The sequence below is a fragment of the Anguilla rostrata genome, chromosome 9 (genome assembly GCF_018555375.3).
Source record: "Anguilla rostrata isolate EN2019 chromosome 9, ASM1855537v3, whole genome shotgun sequence".
NCBI classification, from domain to species: domain Eukaryota; kingdom Metazoa; phylum Chordata; class Actinopteri; order Anguilliformes; family Anguillidae; genus Anguilla; species Anguilla rostrata.
Genome location: NC_057941.1, coordinates 48,679,033 through 48,697,945, shown reverse-complemented (window position 1 = coordinate 48,697,945; position 18,913 = coordinate 48,679,033). Strand labels below are relative to the sequence as shown.

Sequence of the window (18,913 nt, the reverse complement as noted above, 5' to 3'; positions counted from 1 at the left end):
TTATGCAAATGTGGGTCAAGCCGTGGTACTGTAAAGGGCTTCCATGTAATCTTGTAGAAGCGGGCTTAAGGTCTGAAACGTGTGTTTAAGTACGTGGCGAAAATAGCCGCCCCGAATTTTCCGCGCTTAAGCAAATCCCCGGCGTTCCATTTTCTCCGTTTCGGGGGCTCCCGCGAAACTCAGCTGCGGCCAGCACTGCCCCGGCCACCGCAGGAAACGCGGTCGATATAGAGAAGCGATGAGGTGTCCGCTGTACTTCCTGTTGTTTGTTAGCATGTAGTCTCGCTCACGGCTGCAGGTTCACTGTGATATAGCGGCACGTAGTTTCCATAGAAGGGGTTTTGCCCTAACCTTATTCAGACTCATTTTTTTTGTTAGGTGTGTGTTACGTGAACACAGAATCAAAATTCCATTACAGCCTGCAGAATTTAGAGCCAACCATTCATTGTGTGTGTGTGTGTGTGTGTGTGTTTTAGAGCATACAATGAATGCCCTGAGCCATATTCAGCCATATAGAAATTCTTCAAGTCCTCTCGACACAATTGGACAAAAAAAAAAAAAATTGGTCTCGTACTTGACTGGCAACCCAGAACACGCAGGAAACTTGTAGCACTTGAAGGCCTATTTGATTATAAGGGGGGGGGGTGGGATTGGGGTGGGAGGGGGCATTAACACAAAAATATAAAAGGTCTTATTTTCCATCCATTTATTCGGAAAACAAATTTTTTTTTAAATGTACCGTTGAATTTAGAAATGCAGATTATGAAAGCATACACAGCATGAGAGGGGAGTCTTATATCGTCATTTTTATTGCACTTGAATTAGAGGGAGGCACGGGTCACACTGCGGAAGTCACGGCGGGTGAATTCGGCAGACGTTTAACTGAAAACGACATTTCCATTAAACAATCGCCCCTTTCAGGATTTGTAAACACTTAGAAAATAGCTATAACACCTCCTACAGGCGTCACACACAAAGAGCAGACATGCATAAATATATTCACAAGAACAGCTCCAGTCTTTAAGGGGAAAACTTCAAAATGGCCTCTATACTTGCCCCAGCAGGGATTTTTAAGTACTTCAAGGCAATGTTTTTTTTTCCATCAGATTTAGAAAACATTCACAACAGGTGCTACACAATAAAATCTTCATTTCCTTCAACCGGGCTAATGTCAAGTTCCTTGTCAGAGAAATCCCATCATCCTTTGCATCACCATGCCCATAAACTGTCTTCATCACGTTCACATGAACTACACCAGATTTTAAGTCACGCAATGCGTGTACTATCACATGCACGCACACAAACACACACACACACACACACACACACACACACACACACACACACACACACACACCTCACATCCTTGCATCATTCTTGCATTCCTGCTTGCACCATATCAACCGAATAAATCATTTTGAGCAATAATTATTGACACAGAACAGCGCATTCTTTCATGGAAAATAATAAAGGGACAGTTTCAGAACTAAATCTAATTCACGATAAAAAAAAAACATTGTTTCAATTACTGTATGGCGTACAATGCAGTATTTTTTTCAGGGAAGAATCTTTGCATTGCAAAGATAGATTTCCTTAGCAGAAAATGGCATCACACTTAAAACAAACAATAAAACGCAAGGGAAATGGCTTTGCTTCCATTGAAAAATAATGGGATTATTCCCCCTCCCCCTAATCTGTTTACGATGAACACATTCACGGTATTCCGTAATAACCTGTACTGTGTCCAGGAATCATAGATATGCATAAGCTAACGCTAGAATTACATTTAATTAAATGTTAAGTTAATGCAGTTAGCTTCCTGTAGAGGCAGTGGTATTACTACATCAAGAATTATGAAAACCGTCACTAAAAAGTGTGAAGGTAGAACAGGGTAACTCCTGACTTTGGCTTGACATACGCAAACAATGGTGACTGTTTTTTTTTTCTGAGGCGAAACCTTTGAAATTGCATTGTTTGTGCATCTTTGCTAACAAAAAAAAAGAAAAAAAGAAAGTCCCACAGGAGTCAAAATCGAATATAACCCTTAATCAAATTTTCTACGAGTTGGGCATGCCAAAAAGTGTTCTTGTTTCTCTTGTTCATTTGAAATAAAGACAGTTTACTTTGTCTGCTTAATATGGACATTTAATGAGATGAAGCTAATGTTGATAACCCTAACAATATCTCAGCAAAGCAGTCATCTGAGGAATCACAAATCTTATGGTCTTTACTTGGGGGCTTTTCTTTCTCTTGAGGCGTAAAATAATAAAGAAATGTACAACCAGGGTGCTAAATATTACGACAAGATTGCAAGCGCATGGCACACATATGCTGAACGAGGATTGTCTTCAATTGCTACGTGTGTTAAGGCCATTAAGCTGGTGAAGCCAGACATTATAGTGCCACCCAGTGGCAGACATAATACAAACACTCCAATCGCACTACTTGTGAATGACAAAAATTTCGAATCGTTTGGCGGAATCTGCTCCTCAAAAAAAACGTCCGTGGTGGTCTTCCTGGAGGAAACGGGCAACGAAAACAAAAATGAGGAGAACAGAAGAAGGTAATGCCGAACGCATTCCCTAATAAGCACCGACAGTGTTCTGGGGCAAGCCTCGGGTCTTCACCAAAAAAAAGGAGAATAAAAGAAGAGTGCTATGCTCTTTTTTGATTAGGGGAGTTTTCTTGCTTGCTGCGGGTTTGGAAAAATGCTAATGTGCGTAGTACAGGCGTACGTACGTATAAAAGAGATCCTTTTCCTGGCTGGATCTTAGAGCTGGGCACTTGAGTGGGGGTTTGGGGGTAGGTTGGGGGGGGGGGGGGGATGTTGATCAAGGCAGCTACTTCGCAGTTGTCTTTCCGGGGTCCCAAGGTCCCCCCTCCCCCCTCACTGGACCTGGAGGAAGCTATCCTTAGGCGCGAAGCGGACCTTGTACTTGTCGAAGAGCTTGACCAGGGAGGCGATGTACATGGTGTGGTACTGGTCCACCACTTCCTGGCTGGGCTCCTCGATCTTAGGCACGGTAATGGGCTCTCCCACTGAAACACAGCCGTTCAAAAGCCGTTAAAAATCTCAAAATTCAAACAAAAAAAAAATACAACTGAAAGTGCGCTCGATGGTTATTCACTGAGTTGACAGTTGACAACACTGGCTCATGCCTGGCCTGATGCCTGTAGAAGATTTAAGTTAAACATTAATTTGACCTTGACCTTGGTCACTGCAAATATTGACCGTGGACCGCGTTGACCGCAAGACTGCTGTGATTCATCCTTGAGCCACTTGTTTAATAGCTATTTCGAGAGCAGCACACAAAGAGGGGTCCTGATGTTGTCTAATATCGTCCGATGTGGTCTGATATGTTCTAGCATGTAAATAAGAAACACACAGAGACGGGGTGGTTCCGCTAGAACCATGAAAAATATAAATGTCCACCCTGTAAGAGCTATCTTCCAGGATGTCATTTTCTATCATTTATTTAAAACATTTGATAATGCATTTATGAATCATACATGTATATATCAGAAGCTTACTACAAAAACTATAGGCCATTGTTTTTATTTTGTACTGAATCTATGTATGGTTTTTTTTATTGATTTTGGCTGAGTTACCAATTGTAGCATAGAGGAACACGGTAAAGGCAATGCTAATGTTCGTAATTGATTTTTCACAAAAATGACAAACAGACAGGTCTATCTCTCTTTAAGACAGGGCCCCAGGTGAAGGTTACTCACCGACAGCAGAGATGGGTTTACCTTAAAGCACCAGACCCAGGTAGAGGTTATTCACCCTCAGTGGTGATGGGTTTACAGACCCAAGTGAAGGGCACTCACTGACACTGGCGATTAGTTTAGCTTAAGGCATCAGACCCAGGTCAAGGGTACTCACCGACAGAGGTGATGGGTTTGCAGGTGAATGGTACTCACCGACAGAGGTGATGGGTTTGCAGGTGAATGGTACTCACCGACAGTGGTGATGGGTTTGCAGTAAGGCACCAGGCCCCAGGAGTCCTCGGAGAACAGGCCGCAGCCGTGGAACAGGCAGGGCGCGAACCCCACCAGCTTCTGCAGCTTCCGCTGGGCCAGCCTCCACCAGGACCCCTCCTCGAAGATCACCTGCTTGTAGGCCTCGTTTTCCCCGAAAGAGTACACGGGCACCAGGTCCGCCCTGTCAGAACACGGCGTGGAAAATTAGGCGCTTCCCTCAAAAACCTCCAGGAGAACCACGCCCCCTGCTGTCCGCGACGGCACAGCAGCCTCACACATTCACACTGACCAATGGGAACAATGGCCACACAATGTATCTCACACAGAGCCAGCTCGACCCAGGAAGCCACATAAACAGCTGCTTAGGACCTCCTGGCCACCAGGGGGCGCCATAATTATTCTAAAATACATTATTCATAATGTTGGGCTGGGGGGCTGCCAAATGAAATCCTGCTGAGGGTCTCTCAAAGGCTAGGGCTGGCACTAATCTAAGGCAGGCTACACACAAAAAAAACCATCACACATCACAGCTGCAGCACCAGTTTTCCCAGACTTCCATTCGGCAAATGCCCACTGCCAGACGAACTAAACATTTCCCTGTACAAACAACATCAGCCTAAGTGGTCTAAGAATACTTGTGAGCGTCTTGTGAATGCGGAAGACCAGGGCTAAGTTGCTTTGGAAAGCATTAGCTCGTAATCTTCTTTGAGCCTGGAACATTCTGGATTTCCAACGGTACGCTGCCAGGCCCTGTTCTGATTCATTTCTGTCCAATGGCGAAGAAGCCGAAATATCGTTTCGCCTCAGAGATCTTAGCACTGGCACAGGTTTGCCGGGTCATTCCCTGTAACCCAAGGCTTAATACAGCCGAGTCACAGTGCTTTATCCCCACGTCCTGCGCCAAGGACGGAGTCACGCTTCTGGTACACACACACACACACACACACACTCACACATACACTGACACACGCACTCACACACACACATACTGACACACACACACACACACATACAGGCACGCACACACACACGCACTCACACACACAGTTCTCAGAAGGGTCAGCCAGTGTGAATACAGTGGCTGTTGTTTTGTTTTTTTTGTTTTTTTTTTCTTTCCACTGCAGTCTTACCCCTGTTGCAGGGCCAGTTTCACGAATCCCTTGCGGTTCTTGAGGGTGACGGAGTTCATGCCGGGGGCGCAGTTCAGGGACTCCGCCGCCCCTCCGATGACGATGACCACGGCGTTGCCCGTCCCGTTCCGGGACAGCATGTAGTCGATGGAGTTTCGGTTCACCGGACAGATGCCTGCGTTAGCATAGCAGCAGAGTTAGCGGTTGCGAAACCAACAACGCTTTCTAGTTTTTTCCACCGTACTGTATCATTATTTACTGATACATATCCCAGTGATAAGACTTTATGTACATTAATGATTGATATTGTATTTTTTTGCATCTTGAAATTGACTAATTTGCTCACGTTCCACGCACTACAATTTCAAGCTAATAAGCAACGGCTAGCATTTTTAGACCTAAAATCCGAGTTTCCTTGTGCTTAAATAAAGAGGGCCAAGGGAAGCATTTTCGGAGCAATGATCAATAAGCAAACAGGCCAGATTTCGACAGCCATGCGCGGCTGCATTGACGTATAGCCGGCAATGTCCATTCAGTTGCACAAAGGGACAAAGCTCAGAGTTAGACAGATTAGCATTTGTCAAGGCAGCAGTTCTGTTCGCGATTCATGATGTAAGGCTCAAGTCCTTTTTGGCAGTGACTAAGTGGCCCCAGATATGGTTAATGTAGTTCTTTACCGGAAATCTGTCTGGAAATATGTCACTCATTGTGTCTGTCAGTCAGTCAGTCTGACTGACTGACTGACTGACTGACTGACTGGCGATTTGGTTGGCTGGCTACCTGACCAACGGAGTGACTTATTGAGTAACTCTCCAACTAATAACGTCTAATTTAATACAATTTTAATGCAATTTTAATACAATTTTAAGATGGCAAATATCTGCAATACGGGTGCAGTCACACCCTCAGAGAGCGGCTCAACTGTCACCGGTTCACCGAGGGATTCCCACGATTCCAACTCACCCCCGGACATCAGGTAGTCCCTCAGCACTGGCATCCGAAAGTTCCCCGCCAGCGTTGCCAGGGAGGGCCGGATTCCAGGGAATTTCTTGGAGAAGCCCGTGGCCTCCGTCCCGAAGTTGCAGAAGGCCCCGAAACAGAAGATGCCGTGGGGGTGGTAGCCAAAGATGTAGTTCCGGCTGGGCAGCAGGTTGTGCGTCTTAATGAGCTGGTGACACGAGAGAGAGGAGGCCAGTGTGGCGTTATCAGGCTGCTTCACTGCAGGAATCCATCCACAGTGGAGAGTAATATATACTGCACAGTGCAGTTTGTAAGTGTTCGGGACGGTAACACAATTTCTTTTGTTGTTTTGGCAGTTGGCACTGTACTCCAGCACACTGGATCTTAAATAAATGAACACCAGGTTAAAATGCAGACAGTCAGCTTTAATGTGAGGCCGTTTACAGCCATTTGAGGTGATCCGTGTATGAATTACACAATTACACCTTTTTTTTTTTTTTTTTTCTTTTGGAGTTCCCCCCATTTTAGGGGACCAAAGGCAAGTGGACGTTGGCCTGCCCATGCTCAGCTCACGTTTCTTGGCGAGCTGTGTCTTATTGCATCATTTGTTCATGTACAATAAAGCAAGCAAAGGTTCTTGCTTTATTGTGCCATTTATAATTGGAGTCCATAGCTGTTGATTCTCCACATGAGGACCAATCCTGTGTATACCGGTAAAGCAGGCCATAATAAAAAAAGATCAAAATAAATATATCAGAGACGTAGCCAAAACTTTGAGTGAGTCAAAATCACCGGTTTGATACATTGTTAAGAAGCATGAACACAGTGGTGAGCTCAGCAGTAACAAACAATTCGGTAGGCCAAAGGAAGACCACTGTAGTAGATGACCTAAGAATACTTTCAATTGTGACCAAAAACCCCTTTTCAAGTGTTGAACAGATCAGGGCCCCCCCCCCCCCCCCATGTATTCTGCTTTTCCTTCCAACCGTTACTGCACTACCATAATTTTAACAAGCTGTTTATTTTTCTAATTATACACTTATGTTCAGAGGGATTATTTACCCTCTGAAGCCACATTGTGTCAGAAATAGCTATGCATTCCATACAGAACAGAAGTCCCACGTTTCCCATGTCATTGTGCTTATTGTGCTATATTGCAAATAATAACATAAAGAGGCTACAAAAATGCCTTAGCTCATCAAATTAAAGGCTGGGGTGAATCAACAGGCTCCTAATTGCTGAAAGTGTGGACAGCCTGGCCACTGAAACAAACCATTTGGTAGATAATGAGGAATTCGAAGACAGAGGAAATGAAACAAGCCAAAAAACTGCAATGTGCTAACAAGTTTGAGGGGGAAAAAACATGGAAGAACTTAAGCACACGTGTTCAACAACCTTAATTAAGCAAAAAAATTGTCTGTTATAAAAACGAGCATAAACAGGGGTCCCCAGGACAAAGAATTAACCACTGTCTTAGTTCATATGTCTACATTAGACAGGGAATCTGAGCTGTAGTCACATATAGTTCACCTTTAAATTGCTTCTCCTTCAGGTCTGTTATCAATAATTAAATAAATATGGCTCATTAATCTCTGTTCACGTCAAACATAATTACAGATCTGGGCATGACTAGTTTTGGAACAACGCCATGTCACCAATATTTCTGCAGGTCAAGTAGCCACGCTTTCCCGAACGGTCTCAAAAGGACGGGCTGGAGCCAGGTATCTGAACGGGAGAAATTACGCATGCTTATCACAAGCGACCCCTCTTCTTTTTCTTGGAACTGGGACAACGTTATCGGGGCACTGATATGCCCTATCTGTGTACTCGTGCAATAAACTGGCAGATCGGTAAACAGGGATCTGGTTCCCTACCCTTCGCGAACACGGCTGGTTGGGGCGGCCAGCTGAATGTACCCTTAACCCTTTAAGCTGTGGGATCACAGTGTCCTTACCTGAACACTCTGATGCTGATGTCACAATCACTACTGATAATTGAAAGCGCAGAGGAGTTCTAGAACACTGGAAACATTCCAAAAAAAAAAAAACTTCTTTTCGAAGGGTTAATGATGATGCATTCCTTCAGGCGTGAGGATGGAAGGAATGTCCATTTAGCCTACTTAAACGCCTCAGCCAAATCACCTGTGCAAAGTGGCGGGGGGGGGGGGGGGGGACTTAATCCGGTGAGGAGACCTACCGCCACCCGCCACTCAAGTAGAAACTGATGATGCATGCACACAGAACGTGCACCGAGCTAATGACCTGTGCACACAGTCCTCAGCAGCAAGTCAAACAAGCCAGTTGTGAAACCACTTCACTGCATTAGGTGTCGAACAGGTGCCAGAAAGGAGGCAGAGCTGAAGCAATGGGAAGATGAAATTGCAGGAGGGGGAAAAAAAAAACGGGGAAGAGAAATTTAGGGACGGCAGACCTGCGTTTGGGTCACCTCTCCCCAGCCAGGCAGCCAGCTGGCAGCGTACCCAAAAAAAGTTGCACAAACTCTGGAACACCGAGCCACAGATCCGGACTTTGATTCCAAAACACAAAAAAATAAAAATAAAAAATTAACACACCAGTGTCACTGAATGCACACATGCCCAGCGACTACGCCAGCGCTGCCTAGGCAAGTCAAACACCGATACCCACGGCGGACCACACCAGGATGTTCACGACGGCCATTTTAGCCCCCAAATGCTGACCGCAAATTTGCACTTTTTATTGCGCGTTTCCATGGCAGCCACAGTCATACCTGTGATCTCACAGACTAGCAGAAAATAAGGATCTGGCCTTATCTTGTCAGTGAAGTAACCGCATAGCCCAACATAGGGCACGTACAGGGAGAAGGAAGACAAAGTTCGAGCCCAGCTGACAACACACAGCTGATTTCATCTGTGTTAGTCATCAACACATCACAAACAGGAAAACTGACCTTTACCCGACCCCGACTAAATGATGCCTGGAACGTGTAAAATCCTATTTGAATATTTTCTGTGAAAAGTGTCACAAAAAAACAAATTTCTTGAAAATAATCTTTAAAAAAGTTACTACTTGCAGTTTTCAAATATGCCACAGAATTCTCCTCTCGGTGACAGAAGTGCAGTTACACAAACCAAAAATGACGAACTGGGATTACTTCATTTAAAAAAAAAAAAAACTCTCGGAAGTACAGTTTCACAACAGCCAAAGACCATGAAATACACTGAGTCTCTGGGGCGAAAGGGACCCTCAAATCGACCCCGCTCGCACTGATTCTCCCGGCTGTGTGGAAACGCTGGACAGGCGATCGCCCACAGCCGAAAAAAATGCCGGGCCATTAAAACAGTTCACCGCTGGAAGCCGGGCGGAGCATCTGTCCCGAAATTCACCCCTTTATCAAGAGGACATCGGGGCTGGGACGGCCAAAACAGTGGCTCCGGCTGAGACCGTCGCCAAATGACGGAAATGTTTAACCATGCCGATCAGACGGCTTGACGGTCACCATTTCCTTCCAGACAGAACGGGTATTTATAGGTTGGCATATTTCACCTCCAGAATATAATTTGAATATACAGTAACCACTCTTGGTCCTGATGGTCGAACCCACCCCGACTTGTTCTAAAAAGACTGTAATGATGGCTTTGTTGCGATTCGACCGAGATTTCTGCTCTCAAAGCAGCTCCGTTCATGTGCTGTTTTTTAACATACCTCCATGTCTAGAAAAGGACAACACATTCTATGTTACTTTCAACACAGTCTGAGTTGAAAGAGTTGAAAAGTCTTCCTTTTGTAACACATAAATTGTATATTTGAAACACAAAAGTCGTAACTTTGACTCAAAACGCTTTAAAGGTAACACAAAAGTAATGACACAAAAAAGGGTTGGAAATTAACATATCCTTTTTGAGAGTGCACACACCAGTCTACCCTGCTCTGTGTGACAGGGGACCCATCTCTCTAGTTTAAAGACCGACCTCTGATACAAGCTTCCAGGGAGCAGAGGAGGCACACACAAAAACAGCACCTCACCTCTCTCTCTCCCTCTCTCTCTCTCCTATCAGCTGTACAAAGTCTACGGGGCTGAATTAAGCCCCGCCCACCACCCCTAAACCAGGCAGCAAGGTGCAAGGAACTGCATGGAACAAACAGAGCTAATATTGGATTCAGGGACTGAGATAGAGTTATCTTTTATCTCTGCCAGACTAGGAACTGCTCCAACAGCATAATCAATGACTCCAATACTCTGCACCTTCACACAAAAAAACCAGATAAATAAAACAGCCCCGATCTTGCTTAAAATCCACGGTGTTCTTTACCTGTGCAGGGAAGATAAATCAAACCCAGAGGGGCACGAGGACCTGGACAAAATTTTGGATGCTGAGTCACAAATGATTCAGATCCTCACCTGGTGGAACTCACACGGGGTTTCCCTAGAAAGTAGTGTAGCTATTCTACTCCGTTTCTATTCAAAATAATAACTGCTTACATTTTATTTGTCTAAGGCAGGGATCTCAAAGTCAAAAGCCTGGAGGGTTGTTGCATCTGCTGGTCTTTGGCACGTTCCTGCACTTAAGTGCTTAATTTGGGCCAATGATTGGGTCAAAGAGTCTGCACACCTTGTTTCCAAGGTCTAAACTGGCAGCCGACTGAAGGGAAATCGCAAAAACCTGGCAGAGACGGCGTCCCTCCAGGACTGGAGTTTGAGACCCCTGGGGCTAAGGGATTGGTGCACATTTTGTTTTTGGCGTGGGAAAAACGTACTCTGATGGGGAAGTAGTCTCTGAAGTAAGACCACATGGTCCAGTTTCTGACCCATGAGGACCGGCGGCCACCTGCGCAGACAGAGAGGACGAGAGAGAGAGAGAGGGAAGGGGGGCGTCTGGATTAATAAACCGGAAAGTACCTCAAAAAAGCAACCGTAATAAAAGCGGACCTGTCTCCGAACAGGTCCAGTGTGCGCGACCCCGTCCCGGGGGACGTGTCGGGACGGGTGGGGCGCGGGTGGCTTGCCTTCTTTCGGGGTGTTCCAGTCGAAGATGAGCCAGGTGGTGTACATGGCGGCAATCAACCAGCAGTCGGTCCAGAACATGTAGATGAGTAGCACCGTGCAGGCCGCACCTACGGGGGAACCGGAGATGTCAATCAATCAACCAATCAACCAATCAGTCAATCAATCGATCAACCAATCAATCAATCATTCTTTCAATCATTTAATCAATACATCTTTCTTTAAGTATAGTGTCATGCACAAACAAATATTATAGTGTATACTTGTTTGTATGTGGCATTGTTTAATCTTCTACTGAGATTCTTACAGTTGAAATTAATTATCCACCGTGATCATTTCAAATAAGATTCGGCATTTTCACCCACACGAAGTATGGCATATTTAATTTGAGTGTTATGGTGTTGAGCAGATCCAAATCATTGTATCTCTGTGATAGGTGACACAGCCTTCTTGTTCTTTTTCTTCACGGACATTTGTTCTGTCTTTTTCTTGTGCCGTTTATCAGAATGAGAATCTCATACGTGAACGTCCTTTCTGTAGATGTTTGAAAGCGAGATAAACAATCTAATAAATCTTTTATCCGAACGAGAGTGGGAGTTTTAACCAGGAAATGACGCGAGCTGTGCTCACCACTTCAAGAAAAAAAAGGCAGCATTAAACCAGCAGAAATCTAACGGCCAGTGCTGTTCTATTCATTCAAAGTATGAGGCGTGAAGGAGCAGGTCAGCTGTTTCAAATCGCTCTGAATCGGGATCTTTGATGCCATTAAAATTGGACTCTTTTTCCTCACGGAAAAGACGATGCCGTTCCAAACCGCCATGCGACAACTTTCCCTGATGATGACGCGGGACAGGGGCTCCGTACGGGGGGAGAAATTTAGGAAAGATTCCAAGGGCCCTAACTGACAGGGGCCCTCAGAAAACTGCACAGGAGTTCTCCTGGTTTTTATTTTCACCTTAGAATCTAAAACCAATTCAGGCCCGTAAAAAAGGTGGGAGACTATTTAACCAAGCAGAATAACAACAAACACCAGTAGACCCTGCTGCTCTCCAGGATAAGGGCTGTCGAATTTCTGGCCAATTTTGCAATCGGGAGTCGAGGGCGGCGCAAAATCCCGAAACGGACCGGCGCGGGTCGAAGCGCCCCGGTTGCCGAGGCGACGGACACGCCCCGAGCGAGCTCTCACCCAGCATGAGGAAGGAGAGGACCCACTGCAACACGGAGATGACCTGCAGGTGCTTCTCCACCTTGGAGCGGGACAGCCATGGAGCAGAGGGCAGGTCCTGCAGGGCCGAGAGGATGCTGGAACCGGTGCCTGGATGCGCAAGGGGGGGTGGAGAGAGGGTAGGGTTCAGAGAAGAGGGTTGTTCAGAGCAAAACACTTTTATTCTACGGACAGACACTGACATTTGCAATTCCTTTAATATTAGTCTAACCTCCTGGGAGAAAATGCTGGAATCAGAGATCACATCATTCTGGTTAGCTAATAAATAACAGTTTGGGATTTACAGAACTGTCTATGTTACAGAAATTCAAATCTAAAACGTGTTTCCATCACTTTACTTTCTTTCAGAAATGAAAGCCCAGCTCACCAGAATTATACTTGCACGCACACACGCTAATATTATACTAAGATGTAACGCTGTCACGGCTGCTAAGAGAAAAATAGCAAGTGCTGGCTACACGAAACGGAACTTCTGACTATAGAAAATGCCAATGCTCCGCGCTAGACAGAGCTGCCTGCGTGCCAAACGTCGGACGCGCAAAAAGTGCGAATTGCACGAAAGGTGCGCTGCGCCGGGTCGGATAGATTCTAACATGCCATCTGTTTACGGCAGGGATTAGTAAACAAGCTCTCAGTCAAATCCAACACACTATTCTGAAGGAACTGCTATAGAGCAAGCATTCGTGTAATTTTCACTAAATGATCACATGAATCAAAAAATGTAGACAAATGAATCTCTTCGCTATGTTTAAACGCACCCATCTCCAGAACTGAATATTTAACAAGTATAAGCACAAGTATAAGTTTGTAAACATCTCATTCTCCAGTAAAAATGAAAAACATTAAGTTTCCTGATGTTAAAAATATGGAGGAAAGATATGGGTATGTTGTTAATATTCCAGAATGATATCAGACGTGAAAGCGGATTTGCCCGTTCAGTTCGGGACTTTAACTGAGTGCATGCCATGCAAATATCTGCACAGACTTTTAGGCAACCGTCCTTCACATTGCACGAGACAGACAAGCAGGTGACAGTTTTCAAACAACTTATTGATTTGGTGAGGGGGGGAGGGATCTGCATTTAAAGGCAGCATTTAGCATTGGTTTGCTTTCTAACAAGCTACAAGCTTTTGTCGTTACAAACAAAAGATAACTGTTACGCAGGCTTTCTGTGATAACAACAATATAATTTATTACAATTAATTCCGACAAACAGTATGCCTGAAAAGTTAAGAGCAGTTCGCCAACATTTTGGATCCAATGACAAAAGTTTATTCGTGCCAAGCATTCAGAATTCACAAGTTCGTTTACAGGCTATTTACTGTAGCTTTAATGATTATGTGGTAGGCTGTCGCGAAGTCCAGGTCAAACGGGACACACAGGCTGCAAGTGAGCGAACAGCGCTGATGCCACATTACCGAAACCTTCGGAATTTCAACCAGTTAGGCATGTTTAAAAACCTATAGCAAGCGAGTACTAGTCTACAGTAAATAGGCAAAACACATGAAACGTAAATAAACCACTTGTTACATTTCACGTGATCTGATCTAACTAAAGAGCGCGCTCTGATATCTGACACTTGAGCATCAACTCCAGCTACTAAGTTAAATACACTTATGACAATTCTTTATTTTCTTTATGTATCCGAGGTCGAGCAATCCATGGCAATTGACAGTGATGCATAACGCAGTTTGCGAATTCAAACAACTAAAGGGGGGAAAAAAACTTCGATGTCTTACCTCGCAAGACACCGGAATACGCAGCAAGTATTGTCTTCATATTTCTCCCGCGAGACAAACTAAATATAAAAGACGCAAGAATACTTGCTGCTTCGAAGCTGTGAGAACCTACAGCACCTCCGGCATGACCGCCTTCGACTACCTTCAGCCACGCTCTGATCGAGGATTTAACCGGCGTGGGAGGAGCTTGGAATCCGCGTTGTGGTAACTGTGGAGTCTAAAAGCGTGCGGTGAGTGACCGACTTGAGACACGGGCCCTATAGTTCGGACAGTTGCCTAATGTCCAGAAAACGCTCTCTCTGAAAATAATATAGTGTCAAAGGTGCGCAGGTTTAACCAATGAGATGCCAGAATTAGTGTTTTGACCGCATAATTTATTAACTCCGCCAAAGCATGGGTGTTGATTAACTTCTTGTTTATTGCAAAAACAAATTTAATTTACCCACATCATAAAATGAGTCATACAACTTTATATATTGGAGAATATATATCAATAGGCTATACACTACGCATGTTTCTAGAAAAGCATTCTTTACACTTGTACATCCCTATATGCCACATATTGTGTAAGTATTTGGACAGTGACACAATTTTTGTTGTTTTGGCTCTGTAATCCTGTGCAATAGAATTTTAAATAAAACAATGAATGTGAGGTCAAAGTGCAAACTGTTAGCCTTAATTTGAGCATATATGCATCCATATTGGGTGATCCATGTAGTAATTACAGCTCTTTTTATTCATAGTTCCCCATTTTAGGCGAGTATTGAATAAGTGTCAATGCCAATTAAGCAGGCCATCATGAGGCTGTAAAATTTGGATAAATCAGAGACATAGCCAACATATTTGGTGTGTCAACATCAGCTGTTTGGTACACATTTTAGAAAGCAAGAATGCACTGGCGAGCTCAGCAGTAGCAAACAACCTGGTGGACCATGGAAGACCACTGTAGTGGATGACCGAAGAATACTTTCAATTGTGAAGAAAAACTCAACAACACCCTCCAGGATGTAGGCATAGACGTGTCCAATACTACCATAAAAAGAAGACTACACCAGCATAACATCTGAGGGTTTCCCTTAAGTTGTGACCCTCTGGTATACCTCAAGAATAGAATGGCTATGTTAGAGTTTGATAAAAAAAAATTATTAATAATACATTAGTTCTGGAACAAATTCTTATGGACAGGTGATATGAGTAATAACCTGTACCGAATTTATGGAAAGAGGAAAGTAAGGAGAAGGTAAGGAACTGCTCATGATCCAAAGCACACCGCCTCATCGGGGTGACATAGCTCAGGAGGTAAGAGCGCTTGTCTGGCAGTCGGAGGGTTGCCGGTTCGATCCCCAGCCCTGGGCATGTTGAAGTGTCCCCGTGCAAGACACCTAACTCCTAATTGCTCTGGAGAATGTGAGGCATCAATTTTAAAGCGCTTTGGATAAAAGCGCTACATAAATGCAGTCCATTTACCATTCATCTGTGAAACATGGTGGGGTTAGTGTTGTGCCAGCGTGTATGGTTGCCCCTTGGACTAGCCCATCATCTTTGATGATGTTGTGACTGCTGACGGCAACAGCAGGATGAAGTGCACAGAAATATTTGATCAGATCCAACCAAATGCACTCGAAACTCATTGGACGGCGCTTCACCTTGTAGCAGGGCAATGACCCCCAAGCGCCCTGCTAAAGCAGCTGCAGTGCTTTCCAGGGCCAAAAACGGGAATGCTCTTGACTGGCCCATTCAGTCACCCATCCTGTGTCCGACTGAACATGTGATTCACTTGCTGAAGTCAAGACTTGAAGACGAAACACTTCAGAAATAAGCAGGAGCCTAAGATAGCTGCTGTACAGGTTTGACAGAAAAGCCCAGTTCATAAATGGGTGACAAGCGAATTTGCAAGCACACTGTGGGATCAGCCAATATGTCTGAGAATACCTACATATTGAGGGCAATGTAGTGTTTATTTGGCTTCAGTGATATGGCATAGATTTAATCGAAACCTAATGTATTAGAAATTGTGCCCCCCCCCCACCTACCCATCTACCTAACTGTATGCCATTATATTACAGGCCAGTGTAAAGTGGTAACACAATGATAAGGCTTGATACTTGAATGATTGTGAAACACAAACCATTCATGTGTTGGACACAGTCAGTGTTGAGCAAGCGCAGTGTTAGACTGCTACTCAGATACACTGACAGTAATGTCACACACTGTGCTGAAGAAGTCAGAAACTCGCAATAATACTGCAGTGAAGAACCTGTCACCTCTGTGACATCACATGGGGGAGTGTGTCGCAAATGCTGTCACCTGATTGGTCACACGGTGCAAATATTTTATTAAGGTTTCCACGGGCAAGAATGAGTGTTTGTTGCTTAAAATAGTGCTCGATCAAAGGGAAACTGTGTGCTTTATCTTCGCTAGATCAAATGAGATAGCCAGCTATGTCTAAAGCATATTAAAATGGTGTGATGTTATTTAAATTGTATTATTTATGTAATTTATTATGTTACACATATAGTATATTTGTGATTTTTTTTTTAAAATACATCAAGCGAGGCTGCTGAAAAATTAATAAAAAGAAAATAAAAATATTAAAATATTTGTTATTCCAAAATAAATAATAGGAACACCATTAAATCGGGATCTCAGTGGTGTTCAGTAAATTTCACTGGAAAATATGAGCATTTGTTTCAGGCTTTTTGTGCGGGTCGGACGTGGAGGACATCTTCGGGGTGAGCAGTGTGTGATTTCAGAGTGACCAGCGGGCAGTGCCAGGAGGGTGACTGTACGTCAGCTGTCAACAGGATTGCACAAGACCCGCACGGTGTCCCGTCCAGGTCTGGCTCCGGACCGTAACCTTCACAAACTGACCCCCCCCCCCATTTTATGGGGCATTAATGGGTGTGCGTGATGGAAAGACGGTTTGAGGGCTGACCTTTTAGTAGAATCCGAATCTGATTTATCCGGTGTCTCAGTTGAAATACAATGGCTGTAATATCTGCACACAAAAGCATAAACAAACAAAAAGGAAACAATGCAAAACAAACACTCACTTAAGGTGTCCCTCACCTTACATGGTGTTGCACGTTCCAGGTTGATAATTGTCCTGCTAAATATTTAGTCAAGGTTCAACGGACTGCTCAAACACTGTAGATTCGGATGAGGAAATAGAGGCTGTCTAGACGCGGTATTGCTGAAATAAATTTGATTCGTGATTATTGCAGAATCGAGGGAGCATTTGGCACCCCTCAATCGCTGACCCTTGGGCTTATTTAGAAATCTTTGCAGTTACAGTTTCACCAAATCCCTTTGACCCCCAAAAGCTAAATTTAGAAATTTCAGCACATTTTATCTTGGCATTCAGCACTGTATGTACATTTTCTGTCAGGTAAAACCTAACTAGTCAAGATGTATAGTTTTTAATCAGCAATTCTTTATTTCCTTGTGATAAATTTCCAAAAGTCAAAATATCCCCTTTCTATCAAACACTAAGCCGTTCATTTCATTTTGTAAAGGGCAAAAAAAAATGAGAACTTTGTTATTTCAACATGGCCTTTTTTTTCAGCTTACAGAACGTTGATATACTTATCGCGCATCCTGCTGATAAATCTTCGCTTATGTGGTAGGAATGTACAGTTTCTGGTCTGGGGGAGGAAAATGTGGCTTAGCATATTGCCTGCACTTTGCACTTGTTTCAGAAACATTGCCCGCCTGCCTCCACATCTCCCGCCTGTTGGCATTGCCAATCATTAGACACTTGATCCACATTTTAAACTTGCAAAACTTCAGCCAACATAGAAAATATATGAAAGGGCTTAAAGTAATGAAGAGAGCAGGGGGGAAAAAAAAAAACATTAATCCACCTAAACAGAGAATACAACAAAAAGTAAAATGCGCCTTTTAATTTACAGACGGTTGTTGAGTTTAAAGTGCAGCCCTGATACCCCTTTTAACCCCATTTTATCTGCTGAACGTCCCTCAGATTTTACTGCCCAGGCTGTACCAACCAGACTCGCTGTACATACAGTAGAATCCTGGCCCGTGACATGTAGTAACCCTCTGCAGACACACGCATATGTTTGAGGCGCAAATATATAGATAGACGCACATACTGTATGTAGGCACACAACCGTTAAATGAATAACCAAGACACACTGAGGGAAAAAAAAATGGCTGGGCACTTGGGTGCAGTGGATGTAATAGTCATATGCATTGCATCATTCTAGTGCAATGCAATGTATATGTGTTTATTTTCAATATCCATTATATCCATCCATATGTTGATATTAGATGAACCCTTCGCACGCATACATACATCCATACATCCATCCATCCATTTTCCAGCACCATCTTGCTTATTCATAGTCAGGGTTGCATGTGGGGGGAGGGGCGGGGCGCAGGGGGGGGGGCTTGAGTCTATCCCAGCATGCACTGGGCAAGGGGAATACACCGTGGGCAGGTCACCAATCCCTCCTGGGCCCTTGAACCCAGGACATGAGTTATCTTTATACACAAATGCTGGGACAGCGTGCCAGTGTATTTGTCTTTACGCTGGTCCAGGCACAGGTCTGTCTATATACAGTATGTTGAAAGGCGGGCGATTACTTTATTTAGTTTAAGAAAGGCGTATTTATGTGTATTTCAAATGAGACTAGGGCTCTGTTTCTCAAAGAAGGATTACTAAATTAGCTGAATAATGAAAAGCACCTAATTAGGAAAAATTAAGAGCTTGTTAAAATTCTGGGATTGCAACTGTGGTTGTAACCAAAACCAGCATGCACAGGGGGTCCCCTGGCCTGAGACTGAATACCACTGGTTCATAGGTCTATGCCATTTTTGCTTATAAACCTCAAATTTGCATTTTATTTATGCGTTCAAACTTGTATTTATTC

At 44.1% G+C, this 18,913-nt stretch overlaps 1 protein-coding gene across 1 annotated transcript; it reads right to left on the bottom strand.

Annotated features, from left to right (window-relative positions):
- Window positions 1-791: 791 nt before the first annotated feature.
- Window positions 792-14,308, bottom strand: dgat2 (diacylglycerol O-acyltransferase 2). The gene is made up of 8 exons (XM_064352603.1): window positions 14,022-14,308; window positions 12,244-12,372; window positions 11,060-11,167; window positions 10,811-10,881; window positions 6,078-6,282; window positions 5,115-5,289; window positions 3,963-4,165; window positions 792-3,039 (listed from the first exon to the last, which is right to left on the bottom strand). The coding sequence occupies exons 1-8, from the start codon at window positions 14,059-14,061 to the stop codon at window positions 2,888-2,890; spliced, it is 1,083 nt and encodes a 360-aa protein (XP_064208673.1). The 5' UTR covers window positions 14,062-14,308; the 3' UTR covers window positions 792-2,887.
- Between the last annotated feature and the right edge of the window lie 4,605 nt (window positions 14,309-18,913).